The sequence below is a fragment of the Argopecten irradians genome, chromosome 3, assembly GCF_041381155.1.
Source record: "Argopecten irradians isolate NY chromosome 3, Ai_NY, whole genome shotgun sequence".
In the NCBI taxonomy this organism is placed as follows: domain Eukaryota; kingdom Metazoa; phylum Mollusca; class Bivalvia; order Pectinida; family Pectinidae; genus Argopecten; species Argopecten irradians.
In genome coordinates this window covers 23,039,423-23,060,744 of record NC_091136.1, presented here as the reverse complement: position 1 = coordinate 23,060,744, position 21,322 = coordinate 23,039,423, and the positions used below count along the sequence as shown (strand labels likewise).

The 21,322-nt window shown below is 36.2% G+C and overlaps 1 protein-coding gene across 1 annotated transcript in view; it reads left to right on the top strand.

Moving 5' to 3' along the window:
• Window positions 1-19,785, top strand: part of LOC138317908 (acyl-CoA:lysophosphatidylglycerol acyltransferase 1-like) — a 31,392-nt gene extending 11,607 nt beyond the window's left edge. Inside the window, exons 4-6 of the mRNA XM_069259878.1 lie at window positions 2,154-2,290; window positions 4,499-4,608; window positions 5,864-19,785. Of these exons, the coding sequence (XP_069115979.1) occupies window positions 2,154-2,290; window positions 4,499-4,608; window positions 5,864-6,321 (705 nt within the window). The 3' untranslated portion in view covers window positions 6,322-19,785. The remainder of the gene's footprint in view (window positions 1-2,153; window positions 2,291-4,498; window positions 4,609-5,863) is intronic.
• The last annotated feature ends 1,537 nt before the right edge of the window (window positions 19,786-21,322 follow it).

Here is a 21,322-nt window from a genome sequence, read left to right as displayed (position 1 = left end):
GTTATATCATGTCTGGTCTGTTGGACTGTAGGCCTATTATTGGTTATATCATGTCTGGTCTGTTGGACTGTAGGCCTATTATTGGTTATATCATGTCTGGTCTGTTGGACTGTAGGCCTAATATTGGTTATATCATGTCAGGTCTGTTGTACTGTAGACCTAATATTGGTTATATCATGTCAGGTCTGTTGTACTGTAGGCCTAATATTGGTTATATCATGTCAGGTCTGTTGCACTGTATACCTATTATTGGTTATATCATGTCTGGTCTGTTGTACTGTATACCTATTATTGGTTATATCATGTCTGGTCTGTTGTACTGTAGGCCTAATATTGGTTATATCATGTCAGGTCTGTTGTACTGTAGACCTAATATTGGTTATATCATGTCAGGTCTGTTGTACTGTAGGCCTAATATTGGTTATATCATGTCAGGTCTGTTGCACTGTATACCTATTATTGGTTATATCATGTCTGGTCTGTTGTACTGTATACCTATTATTGGTTATATCATGTCAGGTCTGTTGTACTGTAGACCTAATATTGGTTATATCATGTCAGGTCTGTTGTACTGTAGGCCTAATATTGGTTATATCATGTCTGGTCTGTTGTACTGTATACCTAATATTGGTTATATCATGTCAGGTCTGTTGTACTGTAGACCTAATATTGGTTATATCATGTCAGGTCTGTTGTACTGTATACCTATTATTGGTTATATCATGTCAGGTCTGTTGTACTGTAGGCCTCATATTGGTTATATCATGTCTGGTCTGTTGTACTGTATACCTATTTTTGGTTATATCATGTCAGGTCTGTTGTACTGTAGACCTAATATTGGTTATATCATGTCAAGTCTTTTGTACTGTAGGCCTAATATTGGTTATATCATGTCTGGTCTGTTGTACTGTATACCTATTATTGGTTATATCATGTCTGGTCTGTTGAACCGTAGACCTAATATTGGTTATATCATGTCTGGTCTGTTGGACTGTAGGCCTAATATTGGTTATATCATGTCTGGTCTGTTGTACTGTAGGCCTAATATTGGTTATATCATGTCTGGTCTGTTGGACTGTAGGCCTAATATTGGTTATATCATGTCTGGTCTGTTGAACCGTAGACCTAATATTGGTTATATCATGTCTGGTCTGTTGGACTGTAGGCCTATAATATTGGTTATGTCATGTCTGGTCTGTTGAACTGTAGGCCTAATATTGGTTATATCATGTCTGGTCTGTTGGACTGTAGACCTAATATTGGTTACATCGTGTCAGGTCTGTTGTGCTGTATACCTATTATTGGTTATATCATGTCTGGTCTTTTGTACTGTGACATGTATTCAGATTTTTAGTCAACTGTTATCACATATCATCAAGTACCTTGCGCCTTTAGTCTGTCTTCTATCCATCCGTAACCAATTCTTGTTATTGTTTTTTCTCAGAAAGCACCAAATATTTCATTGATTTTAATAATTTGGTTATTTTAAGTTCTATTCCCTGGTCCAAGAAACACCATAGTCTGTGAAAATAGTAGTTATGAATAAACTGCTCCTGTCTTCAGCATGACTGGTTTGTCTATAGTCAGTATGATTTGAAAGGGTTCAGTTTGTTTGGTAGTGTAGTTCAGATGGATAACACTTTACATTGGACTAGGTGATATAATACAAACATACCACAGTCTCCCAAAAACACGCACCTTATGTTAAAACATACATTTGAGACTGTCCTTAAAAACTGTTGATCTTAAACCAAGGATTTATAAGTGAGAAGGATTTATCACTGTCTCTTTAGACCACTGAAAGAAATGAAACACCAATGTAAAGTTTAATAAATATCATGATGTCTACTACTTGGTTAAAGAACAGGAGATTTAAAAGAAAATTCTTATATTGTCATTAAAAAAATATGACAGCTCATGAAATGACGACCTGCTTCAGAAAGTAAGATAGTTATAAGCATGGCACCCGCAAGCTACATCAAATGTTGCAATGGCGGATATCAAAGGAAAATCAGTCATCGCCCAATATCACGGTCAGTGCACAATCACAAAAGCACTCTCCATGTATCCCCCATGTGACAAATCCTTCTCACCGATAAATCCTTGTCATTACCACCCAGCAAACTAATTCAACATTGGATTGTTTTTATCAGGGTAAAGTAGGCAGAGAGGAACAGCTGACACTACTGGGAAAACATTTAAGTTCAATATTCAAAAAGTCATTGCAGAAATGGATCATTTTATTCCCAGAAGGTGGATTCCTGAGAAAACGACGAAAGAGAAGCCAAGAGTAAGTGATCTAGCAAACTTTCATGTCCATTACCAGAAGTGGTCAAATTTTTAACATATATATAAAACTTGACTGTGATATTCCTTTCAATCAAATTGATATAAGTACTTCAGTGTATGTATGGTTTGGGCCCTTTTTGGCCCCCAAATCTGTCATTTAGTTCTTAAATTATTGAATTAACATATCAAGTACATCCAAAATATAACAGTATGATAGTTGTGTATCATTGCAGATGTAGTTGCCTTGATAGGAAATTCACACAAATTCAGCAAATTGGTATATTTATCCCCCGCCCAACGAAGTTGGCGGGGGATATACAAATGGGTTCCGTCCGTCCGTCCGTCCGTCCGTCCGTCCGAATGGTTTCCGGAGCATAACTCTAAAACCAGTAGAGATATTTCCACGAAACTTCATACACACATTGGTCTTATGGTCTAGTAGTGCCTTTTGCTATTTTTAGGTTTGCATTTTTTGCATTTTTTCCGTAACCATGGAAACATTGCTGAAAATATCATATTTTTGTACCAGGTTCGTTTCCGGAGCATAACTCTAAAACTAAAAGAGATATTTCCACGAAACTTCATAGACACATTGATCTTATGGTCTAGTAGTGCCTTTTGCTATTTTAAGGTTTTCACTTTTTGTACTTTTTTTCTGTAACCATGGAAACATTGCTGAAAATGGCAGATTTTTGTGTAAGAATCGTTTCCGGAGCACAACTCTAAAACCAGCAGAGATATTTTCATGAAACTTCTTAGACACATTGTTCTTATGGTCTCGTAGTGCCTTTTGCTATTTTTAGGTTTTCATTTTTTGCACTTTTTCCGTAACCATGGAAACATTGCTGAAAATATCATATTTTTGTAGCAGGTTCATTTCCGGAGCATAACTCTAAAACCAGCAGAGATATTTCCACGAAACTTCATAGACACATTCTTTTTATGGTTTAGTAGTACCTTTTGCTATTTTTAGGTTTTCATTTTTTGCACTTTTTCCGTTACCATGGAAACATTGCTGAAAATATCATGGTAAATGGTAAATGTTACTTTGCAAAACTCCACCCATCTTTGGGTATATAGTCTAATATAAATGTCAAGGCTGTATACCTGATTCAACAATTGCAGCCCTGCTCTACTTGAATTATACTCCATCTTTCTTTAGCTCAACTTTCTTTTCCCTGTTTTTTTTTTCATACACATAAGTCTCCACAATGAAACTTACTTCAGCTTTGATATCTCCATTGGCGGGGGATCTGAATGACTATGTCCTTGTTAATCATATGTTTTGGCCATGGTTTTCTTCTGGAAATCATAGAGCACATCCTTGAATAAACTTTATATTTCTCCTAAAGATGCATCCTACGATATGTGCCTGCATATTCACATGAAATGTTGAATTGTGAATACTGTTTCTTGCAGAAAACCAAAAGATATTGGTAAAAAATGGCAATATTTCCAAACTAACTTACTTGCTTACCATGCTTATTTCATATGATTACCATGGCAACGAGAACTCTAATGATCGAGACCTACCATCATAGATGCATCAGAGATATAATAAATATATCAAATACAATAGATGAGTTACTTACCACATATCCAGTAACCTCTGAATACTCTCGATAACAATCCAACAGAAATCAGTCCGCCATTGGTTTGTGGTTGTAAATCACCATGGTTCAGTAGGCAGAGTTTCCATTAATTAAACAATTTTACAATTGAACATGCATCTTTGAATGTAAGTAATTATTTTCATCTTTGTTCTACTATCAATGCATATTATATCTTTTAAACAGTTTTACTCTGACATTTTTTTCCATATATAATCTTAATACACCGACGAATAAAACTTCTGATTTTCACACATGAATCACAACGTGATAATGCAAAAACATTGTCTGATTTTGGTTTTCAATCATGTTTAATTCGCACTGGTGTATAGGTCGTACTCCCAAATTTCAGGGAAAAAAGTCACAACTCATACTACAGGAAAATATGGTAGTGAAAAATTGACAGATTTGGTGGCCAATAAGGGCCCAAACCATACATAGTCATTTCTCACATGTTAAGCTAATTATATAACCTTATGAGAACCCAGATTAAAAAAGCAAGATCAAAGTATGATGAGTCATACAGAATATCCATACTTTAGGTGAAATATGAAATAAAATATCATTTATATCAATAACAATTTGATTTCTTTTCAAAGCTTTGCAAAAAAGCATGACTACCCTGTGTTACAACATGTGACACTGCCACGACTCGGAGCCATACAAGTTGTCATCAACACATTGTGCGAAAACAATCACCCGTCAGTCGGTAAGTTAGGTATAACACTGCATATTCTGGTAAGTTAGGAATGACACTGTCTTGTCCAGTAAGTTAGGGACGACACTATCTTGTCCAGTAAGTTAGGAACGACACTATCTTGTCCAGTAAGTTAGGAACGACACTATATTGTCCAGTAAGTTAGGAACGACACTATATTGTCCAGTAAGTTAGGAACGACACTGTATTGTCCAGTAAGTATGGAACGACACTATCTTGTCAAGTAAATTAGGGACGACACTATATTGTCCAATATGTTAGGGAAGACACTGTCTCGTCCAGTAAGTTAGGGACGACACTATCTTGTCTTGTCCAGTAAGTTAGGAACGACACTATCTTGTCCAGTAAGTTAGGAACGACACTATCTTGTCCAGTAAGTTATGAACGACACTATCTTGTCCAGTAAGTTAGGGACGACACTGTCTTGTCCAGTAAGTTAGGGACATCACTATCTTGTCCAGTAAGTTATAGGAACGACACTATCTTGTCCAGTAAGTTAGGAACGACACTATCTTGTCCAGTAAGTTATGGGGACGACACTATATTGTCCAGTAAGTTTTAGGAACGACACTGTCTTGTCCAGTAAGTTAGGGACGACACTGTCTTGTCCAGTAAGTTAGGGATGACACTGTCTTGTCTAGCAGGCTAGGGACGACACTATCTTGTCCAATAAGTTAGGGACGACACTATCTTGTCCAGTAAGTTATAGGAACGACACTGTCTTGTCCAGTAAGTTAGGGACGGCACGTTCTTGTCCAGCAGGCTAGGGACGGCACTGTCTTGTCCAGCAGGCTAGGGACGGCACTGTCTTGTCCAGCAGGCTAGGGACGGCACTGTCTTGTCCAGCAGGCTAGGGACGACACTATCTTGTTCAGCAGGCTAGGGACAACACTATCTTGTCCAGCAGGCTAGGGACGACACTATCTTGTCCAGCAGGCTAGGGACGGCACTGTCTTGTCCAGCAGGCTAGGGACAGCACTGTCTTGTCCAGCAGGCTAGGGACGGCACTGTCTTGTCCAGCAGGCTAGGGACCGCACTGTCTTGTCCAGCAGGCTAGGGACCGCACTGTCTTGCATGTTTTAGCCTATAGGCATTTGTTAATGTTTTTCTCTAGAACTCTAGCTCCCCACTATTTCTGAAATATGGCATGACCATAGTTAGAAGGACACTATCAAATGAACTCTAGTTCATTCAGTAACTAGAATTTGGATTAATTAACACCTGAAATATTTCTGTTTTGTTTCAGTTGAAAAGCAACAATCAAAAGAAGATCCTTCGTCTAAATTGACTAGAATTGACTGGATAGTAGATATGACTATAGGCTACCCTCAGGCCGAGCCACTTGACCTTCATGGGATATGTATAGGGTATTGGGCACCGCGGGACATCTCCGTACACTACCGTGTGTATCCTATAAACCAGGTACCAACCCACAACACAGAACTCTTTACACACTGGCTATATGATCGTTACCACGAAAAGGACAAGTTTTTAGAGCAATTTTACACAAATAATGTTAATTTGGAGGACTCGGACAAAGAACAGAGACAGCAGCCTCGCATGAAGAGACAAAGTGTGGACCTAGATCTAATAAGTCTGCTGTTTTTCCATTTGTTCTATGCAACCTCGGGCTATGTATTCTGGTGTTATCTGTACTCGCCAGTGTTTAGTATAGTATCGTCGTGCCTAGCCTTCCTCTTCTGACTGCTGCATTGTTTGTATTTACACTGAACAAGAGAAATATTTTATGATGGATGTTTATTTCTACATTAGTCAGATTTTATTTTCTCAACGTTAGTTTTTAGCTGATGTCATGACGCAGCGTCAGGCATCCAGTGTCTGTCTGTCGTCTGTCAACAATTTGCTTAACTCACTTCTAGTCATATAGTTAAGAATGAATTCTAACCTAATTTGGCCAGAAACACATTTGGGGTAAGGGGAACAGAGTTTGTATAAATCTTGGCTCTGACCCCTTGACCTCTGAGGCAAGAGGGTCAGGCCTAATAGAGGTAAATCCTTTAAAGATGCTTCACCGCTGACTAATTTTTAGCTCGCCTATTCGAAGAATAGGGGGAGCTAATGTTGTCACCCCGGCGTCGGCGTCAGCGTTGGCGTCCCATTTCACGTTAAAGTTTTTGAGCAAGTTTCTGTTTCGTCAATTGTTTAAGCTTAGTCATCATAAATGTTAATGATTTTATTTTCCTAATGCGTATGGATGCTGAACGTGAAATTACAACCAATTTGGGGCCCTTTAGGTTTTTTTTGAGTCTGTTAATTTGTCATATTTCCATGTTAAAGTTTTTGAGCAAGTTTCTATTTTGTCTATTGTTTAAGCTTAAGTCATCATAAATGTTTATGATTTTATTTTCCTAATGTGTATGGATGCTGAACGTGATAATACAACCAATTTGGTGCCCTTTAGGGGTTTTTTGAGTCTGTTAATTTGTCATATTTCCATGTTAAAGTTTTTAAGCAAGTTTCTATTTTGTCAATTGTTTAAGCATAAGTCATCATAAATGTTTTTATGATTTTATTTTGCTAATGTGTATGGATGCTGAACGTGATAATACAACCAATTTGGTGCCCTTTAGGTTTTTTTTTGAGTCTGTTAATTTGTCATATTTCCATGTTTAAATAGTAAATACTTGAACATCAACTTCTTCTGAATAGGCGAGCTTTGCTGTTCTCCAACAGCTCTTGTTATCTGTTAAAAACACGAGCAGATGAATAATTATTTTTCTTCAGTAACAAAAGTTAGTTACTTTACACTATTACCGTTATTGAAAAGGTTGAGCTTCTGGTTTTACTTCAATATAAAAGTATTTAAAATAATTAATTTCATCCCCAAAAAAATCCATGACACTATGCCCTATATGGAATGAGGAACTGATTACACAGACAACAGCCAACAAATTATTTTGTATTTACTTTTGTGTTAATTAGATATTTATACACATGATTAAACATCAATATTATTATCTCGAAGTGATAAATATTATCTATGCTCTATCGGCGGTGGAGTATCTTTAAATCGCTACTAGTCATAGATTTTTGCCTGGATTGTAACCAAATTCAACCAGAAACATCCTTGGAGAAATAGACCAAAGTTTAAATCTTGGCTCTGATCCCCTTGAGCAGGAGGGGTGGGGCACAATATTTAAATTAGAGGAAGATCATTAAAATTCATGAGAAAAGAAACAATGAGCCTATATTGAGAACAAGCATAACAAACCTGGTGAGTGATACAAACGCTCTGGGCCTTTTGTTTATATTTGAATTTTCATGTTTCAGAAACAAATTTTAACTGGGACCAGGAACTTCATATTTTTCTAAATGCAAAGTTTGGGCTACAGATTAAGCAACTGAACAATAAACACTAGTTATATGGTAATCCCAAAGTACAGGTGAAAAAAAACTTTAAAACCATACCATCTACCTTAAGTAGGTACATGTATATGGAAATATTGCTGTTATTTTCAAAAAAAAAAATTAGATGGGAAGCTCAAAACAATCTGCTTCAAACCCACGACATCAATTGCTACAAAATCATACATGTATAGCAATGTGTGTTAATGACTTTTTATCGGTATTCAAAATCATCGAAAAATTAAAAAAAAGAAAGAAAAAAAGGTGATTACTGAATAATTTTATATAAAATGTTCAATTCTTTACCGGAAATGCTTTATTATTTTGCTAGCAGTTCCAGTATTTGCTCTCTTACTGACATCATTTGCCAACTCTTAGTTGTGTTTTATTGTAAAACATGTAACTATCATTTATACCAGATTGTAAATGTAGTACCATGTACATGTACATGGTATATATTATTGATTCCAATGGGTGAAAACAGATAATCATTTCACCCTAACAGGACTCAGATCGGCTATATGCTACATTTCTGTCCATTGCTTAAATAATTCCTATAAAGAAACATTTTGGGGGGAAATGATTCATTGTTTGTATTTCACACCTATTTATGTTGTATGCCCTGGGTTTTTATCATGTTATGTTGATATTGAATACTCATAGTAAACACAACACTACCGGAGAGGTAATGTTGGCTGGTAGAACTTAGCCTTTCAAATGAGATTAGTATTTTTAAAACATACATCTTATAATAATGCTTGAATATTAACATTGTAATATGTAATGCAGCATCATTAGAGACTTATGATTAATAGCAAAGGGTATTGCAGTCAGATTATAGTAACGCTGAAGAATTGTCATTTTTGTTCTGATCAGACAAGCTGTGACTCAGTTATGGCCAGCTAGACCTTGTTACCCAGTGACTTTGACTTCTGACACAATCACCTTGACCTATGACCCAATGTCACCGACCTATGATCAGGTGAGGTGAGTCTTAGCTTGATTGTTTTATTATATTATAAGACAATATTGACCTTTGAACTAATGACCTTGACCCCTTTAAGTCAACGCCCTTTAGCTACAAATTAAAAACTTTCATTTATCTCACTGTTTAAATCCAAGATGGCCACTGAGCAAGCAGCCATTTTAAATTTGGTTACCCCGGCAATCATCCTGCTAAAGAGAACAATACTTCATTTCCTTTCATCGTAACAGACAGACAGACGGACGGAAGGACAGATGCACATGCTGATTAATGTAGGGCATCTCAATAATAACTTCCAAGTACAAGTATACCATATAACCTTTGTCAATATCATAATAGTAACAATAAAACTCAAGTTTTCATTGTGTTTGTCCAACTAATCTTGTATAATTTGATGGCGCCACCAGCAATATTTGTGTATGTATTCCAATTCTTGTGTATATTTTTAGGGTAAAGTCACATTTTTGGACTCGCAAAATTCCAACGCTGTATTGTTTTGCCAATTAGATTTACACATAAAACTACATTATCATTGGAAACATTCCTGTAGTTTTTACATCATTTACCAGGGGTCACTATGACATATGGTCGTAGGTAATGCTATGGGGTATTTACCCTGTAGTTATTACATCATTCTCCAGGGGTCACTATGACATATGGTCCTAGGTAATGCTATGGGGTATTTACCCTGTAGTTATTACATCATTCTCCAGGGGTTACTATGACATGTGGTCCTAGGTAATGCTATGGGGTATTTACCCTGTAGTTATTACATCATTCTCCTGGGGTTACTATGACATGTGGTCCTAGGTAATGCTATGGGGTATTTACCCTGTAGTTATTACATCATTCTCCAGGGGTTACTATGACATATGGTCCTAGGTAATGCTATGGGGTATTTACCCTGTAGTTATTACATCATTCTCCTGGGGTTACTATGACATATGGTCATAAGTAAAATTGTGAAGATCAACAATAAGTCTTTGGAAAGTGTGGAGGATGTGTTACACAAGTACATTTGTACCTTTAAGTCCTAATACTGAGTATATGTAACTGCCAGATATTTTCAGGATTCAGAATGATTTTGAACAAAAAATCATGTTGTAATTGATGTAGAAATAAGACTAAAATCATGTCAAGATGAACGGTACTGATTTGGAAACACTGATTAAAAATTTCTATGTATTTTTGATATTTAAGTGAGTCTAACTTTTTAAATTAAAATGTTAGACTATATTGTAACATCGTCGCCAAGAACACGATATGACTACTTGACGTGTATCTGATCTCTCAAAAGAATGAGTCATGACCTTTTTTACTTCCATTCGGCAACATTCTTAACTTGTATGGTGACAAGTTTACAATGAAAGCATGTTTACAACCATCAAGTTACAATGCTACTAAGAAATCATTATAAATAGTCTTTGTATAACTTAATTAATTTTAACAACATCTACAAATGATATCAATATCTGGGGTCACTTTTAACCTTTTAACATAGCTAGTTACATATATCGGGACTTTATAGTTTTTTTTACTTATTGAGAGAGAAACATTACCATCATTTCATTTCATTTCTTTACATTATACAATCTTTATTACCATTATGGATGTTTGAGGGGTACAATTGAGTTTTATGTTGTAAATAGAACATGTGTTATGTTGTGTTACAGTTGTACGATGTACATTAAAACTAGTCATCATCCTGATTTCATCAGAGAAATCAGACCCTGGGATACTAACAAATTCTATGACAATTGTATTACATTTGCTAATATATTTGTATAAAAAAGCAATATAAAGTTCTTAGAATACTGAATTTCTATATTTTAGATTATTATACAAACAAGGTATATCTAATATAACTATAGAAATGTCTTCCTTGCATATAGCTCTGTCACCTGACAGATTTTCACATACGTTAATATGTACTTACAAAACACATCTATCAGTATACCAATATATCATAATCAAATTATATTATGCTACGTAAAATGACCATGAATTCATACACATCAGCAGAAGGTAGATTCACACTTTGAAATACAAATCCAACATGATGAGACAGCTGATCAGCTAAGGAATTAGGTAAATTAGCAGCTAAGTGATGGTATTATTTTTTGAGTTCCGTTGAGTATTATATAAGTAGATAATGTAGTGTAAACAATGAGGTATTTATATGTTTGTTGTCTACCTCCTGTCGTATGATTTACCCACTCTGTCGATCAGTCTTTATGAGTTTGGAAGGCTTACACAGAGGTATGAGGGAACTCTATACTGATGCATTCCATTGGTCTGGGTGAATAGATTTGTTACAAAATTCATAAATAATCATGCCACAATTACACACATTCTATGAGTGGATTTTACATTTTATTATTAAGAACAAATCATATTCAACCACTTTGTTTTATCAACAGGACAGTCATTTTGTTTCTAGAAGTTTGTTTGCTCTGGTTAAAACATGTTTAAATAAAGGATTCATGTTCAAGAAGGGGGTAAAAATCCCACATGAAATCAGAGTTTTCAATGTACAGTGCATAGCGATCCAAAGATACCCCTTTTGGGAACCCTCGTGAATCTATGTTTCATCTTTAAATTGGATCAATTGATGTTGCATGTGTTTCATGCAACCATTTCAAAATAAGCTCGAAAACAAAACTATAGTTAGTATCACAATGTTCAAAAGGGATAAAATACATAACTTAAAGAATGTTTGTTTATGTTTTGACGCATTCAGCATATAGTATTGACAAAGCTTGTTAACTGACATCTCGTGATAATTTCTACATTAGAAATTAATATTTGAATATTGAACCTACCGAATATTCAAATAGTAAGTTTCTGTTAAGTGACATCCCTACTTTAAATGCTTTATTGTTGGCGGGTACTCATCTATCAAGTACATAATATGTCTTAAATTCATGTAAGGGACAAAGTCACTCTTATCTTGTATATATTTTTATGTCTGAATTTTGTTGATTTGGAGTAATTCAAAGAAATGTTTTTTTCATTAATTTCAGTAAAATATATATATAAGTAAAAAAGAACCATGTCCATGTGATGGTTTTAAAACTGTTTTATAGTGGTGTTTTCTTTTTAGCCCACCATCATCAGATGGTGGGCTATTCAAATCGCCTTTCGTCCGTGGTCCGTCGTCCGTCCGTCCGTCCTTCCGTCCGTCCGTTAACAGTGCTTGTTACCGCTATTTCTCAGAAAGTACTGAAGGGATCATTCTCAAATTTTATATGAAGGTTCCCCTAGGACCCTAGTTGTGCATATTGCATTTTGGGACCGATCGCTCAACAAGATGGCCGACCAGCGGCCATCTTGGATTTTGATACTTAAAGTTTGTTACCGCTATTTCTCAGAAATTACTGAAGGGATCTTTCTCAAATTTCATATGTAGGTTCCCCTAGGAGCCTAGTTGTGCATATTGGATTTTGGGACCAATCGCTCAACAAGATGGCCGACCGGCGGCCATCTTGGATTTTGATAGTTAAAGTTTGTTACCGCTATTTCTCAGAAAGTACTGAAGGGATCTTTCTCAAATTTCATATGTAGGTTCCCCTAGGACCCAAGTTGTATATATTGCATTTTGGGACCGATCGCTTAACAAAATGGCTGACCAGCGGCCATCTTGGATTTTGATAGTTAAAGTTTGTTACCGCTATTTCTCAGAAAGTACTGAAGGGATCTTTCTCAAATTTCATATGTAGGTTCCCCTAGGACCCTAGTTGTGCATATTGCATTTTGGGACCGATCGGTCAACAAGATGGCCGACCGGCGGCCATCTTGGATTTTGATAGTTAAAGTTTGTTACCGCTATTTCTCAGAAAGTACTGAAGCAATCTTTCTCAAATTTCATATGTAGGTTCCCCTAGGACCCTTGTTGTGCATATTGCATTTTTGGACCGATCGCTCAACAAGATGGGCGACTGGCGGCCATCTTGGATTTTGATAGTTAAAGTTTGTTACCGCTATTTCTCAGAGAGTACTGAAGGGATCTTTCTCAAATTTCATATGTAGGTTCCCCTAGGACCTTAGTTGTGCATATAGCATTTTTGGACCGATCACTCAACAAGATGGCCGACCAGCGGCCATCTTGGATTTTGATAGTTAAAGTTTGTTACCGCTATTTCTCAGAAAGTACTGAAGGGATCTTTCTCAAATTTCATATGTAGGTTCCCCTAGGACCCTAGTTGTGCATATTGCATTTTTGGACTGATTGGTCAACAAGATGGCCGCCAGGCAGCCATCTTGGATTTGATAGTTATCGCTATTTGTCTGCAATTACTGAAGGGATATCTCTCATATTTCATGCGTAGTTTCCCCTTGGGCTTTATGGCATAGTACCTTTGAGACTGATTGGTCAACAAGATGGCCAACCTGTCACCATCTTGGATTTCACTGCTGATTCTCAGAAAGCAATAAAGCGATTTGTCTTAAATGTCATGTGTTGTATATTTGAAAAAGTTTGAAAAGCAGAGAAAAGATCCTTCTTTTTATTGTCAGACATAGATCATTCTATGGTGGGCGCCAAGATCCCTCTGGGATCTCTTGTTATGTATATATATATATATATATACACATATTATTAATGATTAAGTTAATCAGACCAATTATATACCAGACTGAAAGTTTGAACCTATTACACTGCAGTCCCTACAGATATAGGATTCTGTGCACCCTAGTGAATAGAATTACTAATACTTGGTTAATGTGTACTAGTACACTGACCAGGGAAATTACAAACCGTACCTATAGATCAGTAATAGGAAGTAATATTTTGTATGTGAATGTTTGTTACTATTATCAAAACAATTGCCCATTATATATTCCTGGTTTTCATTTTATATTCCTGTTTTTTACTAATTTTGTTATTAGAAAAATGAATGCTATTTGTATATAATTTTGCATGTTCAAATCAATTTCATTATGTAACATCTTTGTGCGTTTAATTTGAAAAGTTTTTTTGGGATAATACTATTATTATTGCTAATTTCATTATTCATACCATGTAAGGCATCTTCAGTGTGCTGGACCTTATTTTATAAGATGTATCTATCCTGGACCCTATTTTATAAGACGTGTCTATCCTGGACCCTATTTTATAAGATGTGTCTATCCTGGACCCTATTTTATAAGACGTGTCTATCCTGGACCTTATCTTATAAGACGTGTCTATCCTGGACCCTATTTTATAAGATGTGTCTATCATGGACCTTATTTTATAAGACGTGTCTATCCTAGACCTTATTTTATAAGATCTGTCTATCCTAGACCTTATTTAATTTATGAAAGCTAGAACAAATAAAATATGGTTGTATGATTCAAAGTACAAAGTTTTTGGAGGGATAAATGCCGATTTTTAACATTAATTTGTTTTGATATCCGCACTACAAATCCCTTTTCCTATTACAATAATTATCAAGCAAAAGAGAGTGAAAATGTGTCTCAGGGCTCATCAAATACACGCCATTGGAGACCCATGGGTGATGTACTACACTATGTTACACTTATCACCGTAGTGTAGTGCGGTCACCTGCTGGTCTCCAACAATAAAAAATGCCATACCTGAGTATAAAATCATTTAGTAATGAAACATAAGCACAGATACTTCGTCAGATTTTGATGTTTTCAACATTTTTGTGCAAATAATTCTCTGTTGCAGTAACTGATATATTGAAATGTCCTCAGAATTGTCTATGTAATATGAAGCATTTGATGTTACATTTTGTGTTCAATAGTGTGCATTTTTTTTATATTGATGTATGTACTGGTAAATATGATACGGTATTTAACTAGTCTTTGTATACAGAATTTTTAATATTCAGTATTAATATAATCATATATAGACATATTTATTTTAATTAGATTAATGCTCAGGGTACTGGGAAGTTTAGAAAAATTTAAGGGATTGCTTTATGGGATGAAAGTTTCAGTTATTACACAAAGTGCTTACTAAAAGTGTAACAAATCAATTCTAAAAAAAACCTAATAATGCAGTATTAATAGATAAATAAAATAAAAGAAATTTTATGGTTTGCATATTTGCTTTCTGCATTTAAGAAAGATTAATTTATATAATTTTGGCCTCAAAAAGGGAGCTCTGAGAGCCAGCCACAAACAGCCCTCCTTTTCTGGGTCATGGTGGCGGAGTGGTTAAGGTGCCAGACATTCTACCACTAGCCCTCCATTTTCTGGAGTGAGTATTTATAGCCCGTCACCTCAGAAGCATCGTTTTTAAGACCTGTACATGTGGGCTGTGGTTTCTCTTCAGGAATTAGAGCTTTCCTAATTACATGTATATAACTCATAAAAAAACTGACATGGTTATTACTTATCATAGCTTTTAATGGGACGCCGCACAAAGGCAAGGACGGTGGGTATCCAAGGGGATGGTCAAGTTACCATGGTTACCAAATACGTATCACCTATAATGGAGAGTAGGAGAGAGGATTGTGGGTATCCAAGGGGATGGTCATGTAACCATGGTTAAAAACTACGAATCAACTATAATGGAGAGTAGGAGAGAGGATTGTGGGTATCCAAGGGGATGTCATGTAACAATGGTTACCAACCAAGTATCACCTTTTATGGAGAGTAGGAGAGAGGATTGTGGGTATCCAAGGGAATGGTCATGTTATCATAGTTACCAACTACGTATCAACTATAATGGAGAGTATGAGAGAGGACGGTGGGTATCCATGGTTGTACCAACTATGTATCGCCAATAATTGTGAGTAGGAGATAGGAAAGTGGGTATCCAAGGGGATGGTCATGTTACCATGGTTACCAACTATGTATAACCTATAATGGTGAGTAGGAGAGAGGATGGTGGGTATCCAAGGGGATGGTCATGTTACCATGGTTACCAACTATGCATAACATATAATGGTGAGTAGGAGAGAGGATGGTGGGTATCCAAGGGGATGGTCATGTTACCATGGTTACCAATTATGTATCACCTATAATTTTGAGTAGGAGAGAGAATGGTGGGTATACAAGGGGATGGTCATGTTACCATGGTTACCTGTAATGGTGTGTAGGAGAGAGAACGGTCGGTATCCAAGGGAATGGTCATGTTACCATGGTTACCAATTAAGTATTACCTATTATGGTGAGTAGGAGAGGACGGTGGGTACCCAAGGGAATGGTCATGTTACCATGGTTACCAACTAAGTATCACCCATAATGATGAGTAGGAGAGGATGGTGGGTATACAAGGAGATGGTCATGTTACCATGGTTACCTATAATGGTGTGTAGGAGAGAGAACGGTCGGTATCCAAGGGAATGGTCATGTTACCATGGTTACCAATTAAGTATTACCTATTATGGTGAGTAGGAGAGGACGGTGGGTACCCAAGGGAATGGTCATGTTACCATGGTTACCAACTATGTATAACCTATAATGGTGAGTAGGAGAGAGGATGGTGGGTATCCAAGGGGATGGTCATGTTACCATGGTTACCAACTATGCATAACATATAATGGTGAGTAGGAGAGAGGATGGTGGGTATCCAAGGGGATGGTCATGTTACCATGGTTACCAATTATGTATCACCTATAATTTTGAGTAGGAGAGAGAATGGTGGGTATACAAGGGGATGGTCATGTTACCATGGTTACCTGTAATGGTGTGTAGGAGAGAGAACGGTCGGTATCCAAGGGAATGGTCATGTTACCATGGTTACCAATAAAGTATTACCTATTATGTGAGTAGGAGAGGACGGTGGGTACCCAAGGGAATGGTCATGTTACCATGGTTACCAACTAAGTATCACCCATAATGATGAGTAGGAAAGGATGGTGGGTATACAAGGAGATGGTCATGTTACCATGGTTACCTATAATGGTGTGTAGGAGAGAGAACGGTCGGTATCCAAGGGAATGGTCATGTTACCATGGTTACCAATTAAGTATTACCTATTATGGTGAGTAGGAGAGGACGGTGGGTACCCAAGGGAATGGTCATGTTACCATGGTTACCAACTAAGTATCACCTATAATGATGAGTAGGAGAGGATGGTGGGTATACAAGGGAATGGTCATGTTACCATGGTTACCAACTAAGTATCACCTATAATGATGAGTAGGAGAGGATGGTGGGTATACAAGGGGATGGTCATGTTACCATGGTTACCAACTCAACAGCACTCTTACAGAAACATTGTAATGATACAGTACTGTTATAGTGCATAGTGGAAAGATATCTGATACCAACTAGGAAATATTGCCTGAATGGGTAATAATCTCATACTTCCTTTAGTTTCTGTGGATTTATTGTTTTGTGTTTTTTATTACACATTTTCACATTTTCAACAAACAAACAAAGATATGACGTAAATATGTCAATTCATCATGTATGCCATTATTGCCTTACTTATAAACTGAGTGTATTAACAGGATTATAACACCCATGTAATATACCCATACTCTATCTACCCACTCACAGCTTTATATAACAACTCCACACAGTTAGTGGACATCAAACCAGGCCGGATAACCACAGGTGTTTGTTTTGTACAGAAACTGTATGTAGTGACTGGAACCAGTATTACATACACAATGAACAAATGTACATTATATAATGACCCTGAATTTTAATGGGCTGCTAAACTTAAATAAACAAATCTAAAATAAAAACCTCAATAGTCAGATATCACTTGTGGTGTTACTGTCAGAATCAATTCAGGCCCAACAGATAGGTAGGATATTAGTTAAAACATGCAAAATAAATTATAAATGTGACTATGCGGGATAAATGACAGAATCTTTTAAAGATTTTTTTTTAATCTTTGATTTTGCCCAATCTATCTGTCAGATTTTCAAATTTTGTCTCGAAATTTTACTGAAACATACAAATATTGTGCCTTTAATTTTACTTGTGGTTTGTTTGCCTTAGTTCAAGTGTTGTGTAACAGTGTTCTTAACAAGTAGTCGTTCCTGTTGAGTTTTATATAGACTGACCACAAGATCCTAACTTAATTTCTCTTGTCCAATTTTAATACCAGATTATCTCCCCTTGTATAAACTCCAGTCATATAGGTCTACACTCCTGTTACATTATCATGACAATGCTGAGTTGCTCCAGTGTTTAGCCTGTGGTTATTATATAGCCATGCATGGACGAAATTCACCTCAAGTATGGTAGGAAAGGAGGTCAGGTTCATTCTTGAATGGTGAATTATTTATGATATCTATGACTATTTTTCCAATATGCTTTCTGATTTTAATACAAATATATGACTTATGCTTATACATGTACTACTATATTACAAAATTGAAGATTTAAAGGAATGAATTGATAATGGAATATATTGTAATGTGTAAAATTCAACCCTTTATTCAGAAAATTATGCGAGCAGTAACGCCTTAAAAATTATCTACCGTTACCATTAGAAATGTTGATGATCACAATCTCTTGTCTTAATAATCCAACGAAACACTTCATTTTATGGTTTGATACATAAACAGCTGTGGTCAGCACTCTGACCAGCCAGTGTTATTAACCAATGAACTACCAGTGTACTCTATCTGTGTGGTCAGCACTCTGACCAGCCAGCGTTATTGACCAATGAACTACCAATTTACTCTATCTGTGTGGTCAACACTTTGACCAGCCAGCGTTATTGACCAATGAACTAACAGTTTACTCTATTTGTGTGGTTAGCACTCTGACCAGCCAGCGTTATTGACCAATGAACTACCAGTTTACTCTATCTGTGTGGTCAGCACTCTGACCAGCCAGTGTTATTGACCACTGAACTACCAGTTTACTCTATCTGTGTGTCAGCACTATGACCAGCCGGTGTTATTGACCAATGAACTACCAGTTTATTCTATCTGTGTGGTCAGCACTCTGACCAGCCAGTGTTATTGACCAATAAACTACTGGTTTACTCTATCTGTGTGGTCAGCACTCTGACCAGCCAGTGTTATTGACCAATGAACTATCGGTTTACTCTATCTGTGTGGTCAGCACACTGACCAGCCAGTGTTATTGACCACTGAACTACCAGTTTACTCTATCTGTGTGGTCAGCACTCTGACCAGCCAGTGTTATTGACCAATGAACTACCGGTTTACTCTATATCTATACCATCACTCATGATCAGTTAATAAGGAACATAGTTTTCCAAGGCCAGACCAATCTCTGATTTCTCAAAAAGAAAGTGCAGAGTTAGGTCAAAACTTCAATGTTTTCCCTTAAATATTGTGTGCAAAATTTTGATTTCAACTTAAATCAGTTGTTGACCTAAGTTTGTTATAGAAATCGGGGCCAATAGGGGAGTTTTGAGATCCGAAAACGACGTGGGTAAAGTACAATTTACCGTCAATTAGTCCAACCATCCGATTATTATGACGTCATCATTTGATTGAGTTTCGTGACATCATAATCACCGGAAGGTGGGACTAATCGACAGTAAATTGTACTTTACCCACGTAGATTTGGGATCTCGAAACTCCCGTATTCTACAGAGTTTGTGGTTTCACACCAATAAAAACTTGTGTATAAAGTTAAACTTCATCTTATTTGACCAGTCTCTACAAGCCAAATTTTAGTGATGATTTTTATATTCTGAAGACTGGTGGTGGGTCTAGAATTGATAATGTACTTTCAGTTCTAGCTATTGTTGGTAGATATAATTATACCTCTGGTGTTTGTTTCAGTAAAGGTTTATCTATATTATGTATATATATGTATTACAGTTTTCTGTGTTGCCTATTTGCCAATAATTTTTATGTTTTAAGTCATGTTTACGATCAATTTTTGTTTAATGATTTAAGAATAAAAATCAATGTGATGTATTTATGTTTTAATGTTTTCAATAGCAGTCTAAGAAACTTATTAGTAATTGAAGTACTTGGCATGCCCTTTTACAGAAGTCAACTCCATGCCAAATGGGCTGTCGACAGTTTTTAACATCTCCTACATGCTTACACACTGAGGTTTCCATCTCGTACCAACATACCTCCTCAGTGCAATTATATTGTACTAGTCATTTACGTCTGATGAAGATAACAGTGTGGTTATTGAAGCGTCACAAGTAATAATTTTGTTGCTTTTACATCTGATGAAGATAACAGTGTTGTTATTGAAGCGTCACAAGTAATAATTTTGTTTCTTTTACATCTGATGAAGATAACAGTGTGGTTATTGAAGCGTCCCAAGTAATAATTTTGTTGCTTTTACATCTGATGAAGATAACAGTGTGGTTATTGAAGCGTCACAAGTAATAATTTTGTTGCTTTTACATCTGATGAAGATAACAGTGTGGTTATTGAAGCGTCACAAATAATAATTTAGTTGCTTTTACATCTGATGAAGATAACAGTGTGGTTATCGATGCGTCACAAGTAATAATTTCGTTGGTTGTGTCAAATATCCATTTATATAACATTCCTTACCAACCTGAAGAATATGTTTCATAATATTTGGTCCCACCCCTCAGACCACTGGTGACAGTCAGGGAAATTTTGTCAACAAAGGTTCAACCGCCATCTCAGATAATTCTGACATTTTACTCCTTTCCTATAACAAATGACAGAATAATTATCAAAAATGTGTTTTCCTTATATAAACTATAGATAACACCCCCTCCTTATGGAAAATCTGAGACCCTGGGGCCATAAGATTCATAATTATTGTAGAGGGTCTTAAAACCTTTCAATATCTGAAGAGCATTTGATTCTATCAAATCTCTAGATTCAAAAGAACATTTTTGAAATTTTAGCCATTTTGGCCCGCCCTTCTGACCCCTAGGCTAATCTAGGATAGTTTATTTACTACGTTTAACTTCTACGTAATTGCAACAGAAACAATGTCAGCTAAATATTATCATTTATGACATCATAAAGCACATACTAAAAATTGACAAAAATTGACGAAGGGGAAATATTGAAAATTTCTATTTGAAATATGTTGATTTATGCATATATATATTATATGTGGAACAAAGAACGATAACTCTGTATATGAGTTCTACACACATTATTGATTTCACAGTATTTCTAAACAATAAGACGAAAAACATCAGAAACCACATTGTTTTAAAGAAATCTAGTGACTCTCATACGTCTTTGTTCTCCTCAAATTAATATGCGTTGCCTCCAAGTCAACTCGCCCAACACATTCCGATGCAATGTTTAGAAGTGGTTTGATGATTTTGTTTTTATAAACGGATTGGTATACTTTGATGTTTTTCTTTAATTATTGTACTGGCAAAATTAACATTGCGTGTAACGTTTTATGAGTTACAGCCGTGCTACCCCAACTGAGAACGACGCGTTTATATAAACCCCTACCGCTCTACCGCTGACGTGACTTGTATCATTACCCCTGCTA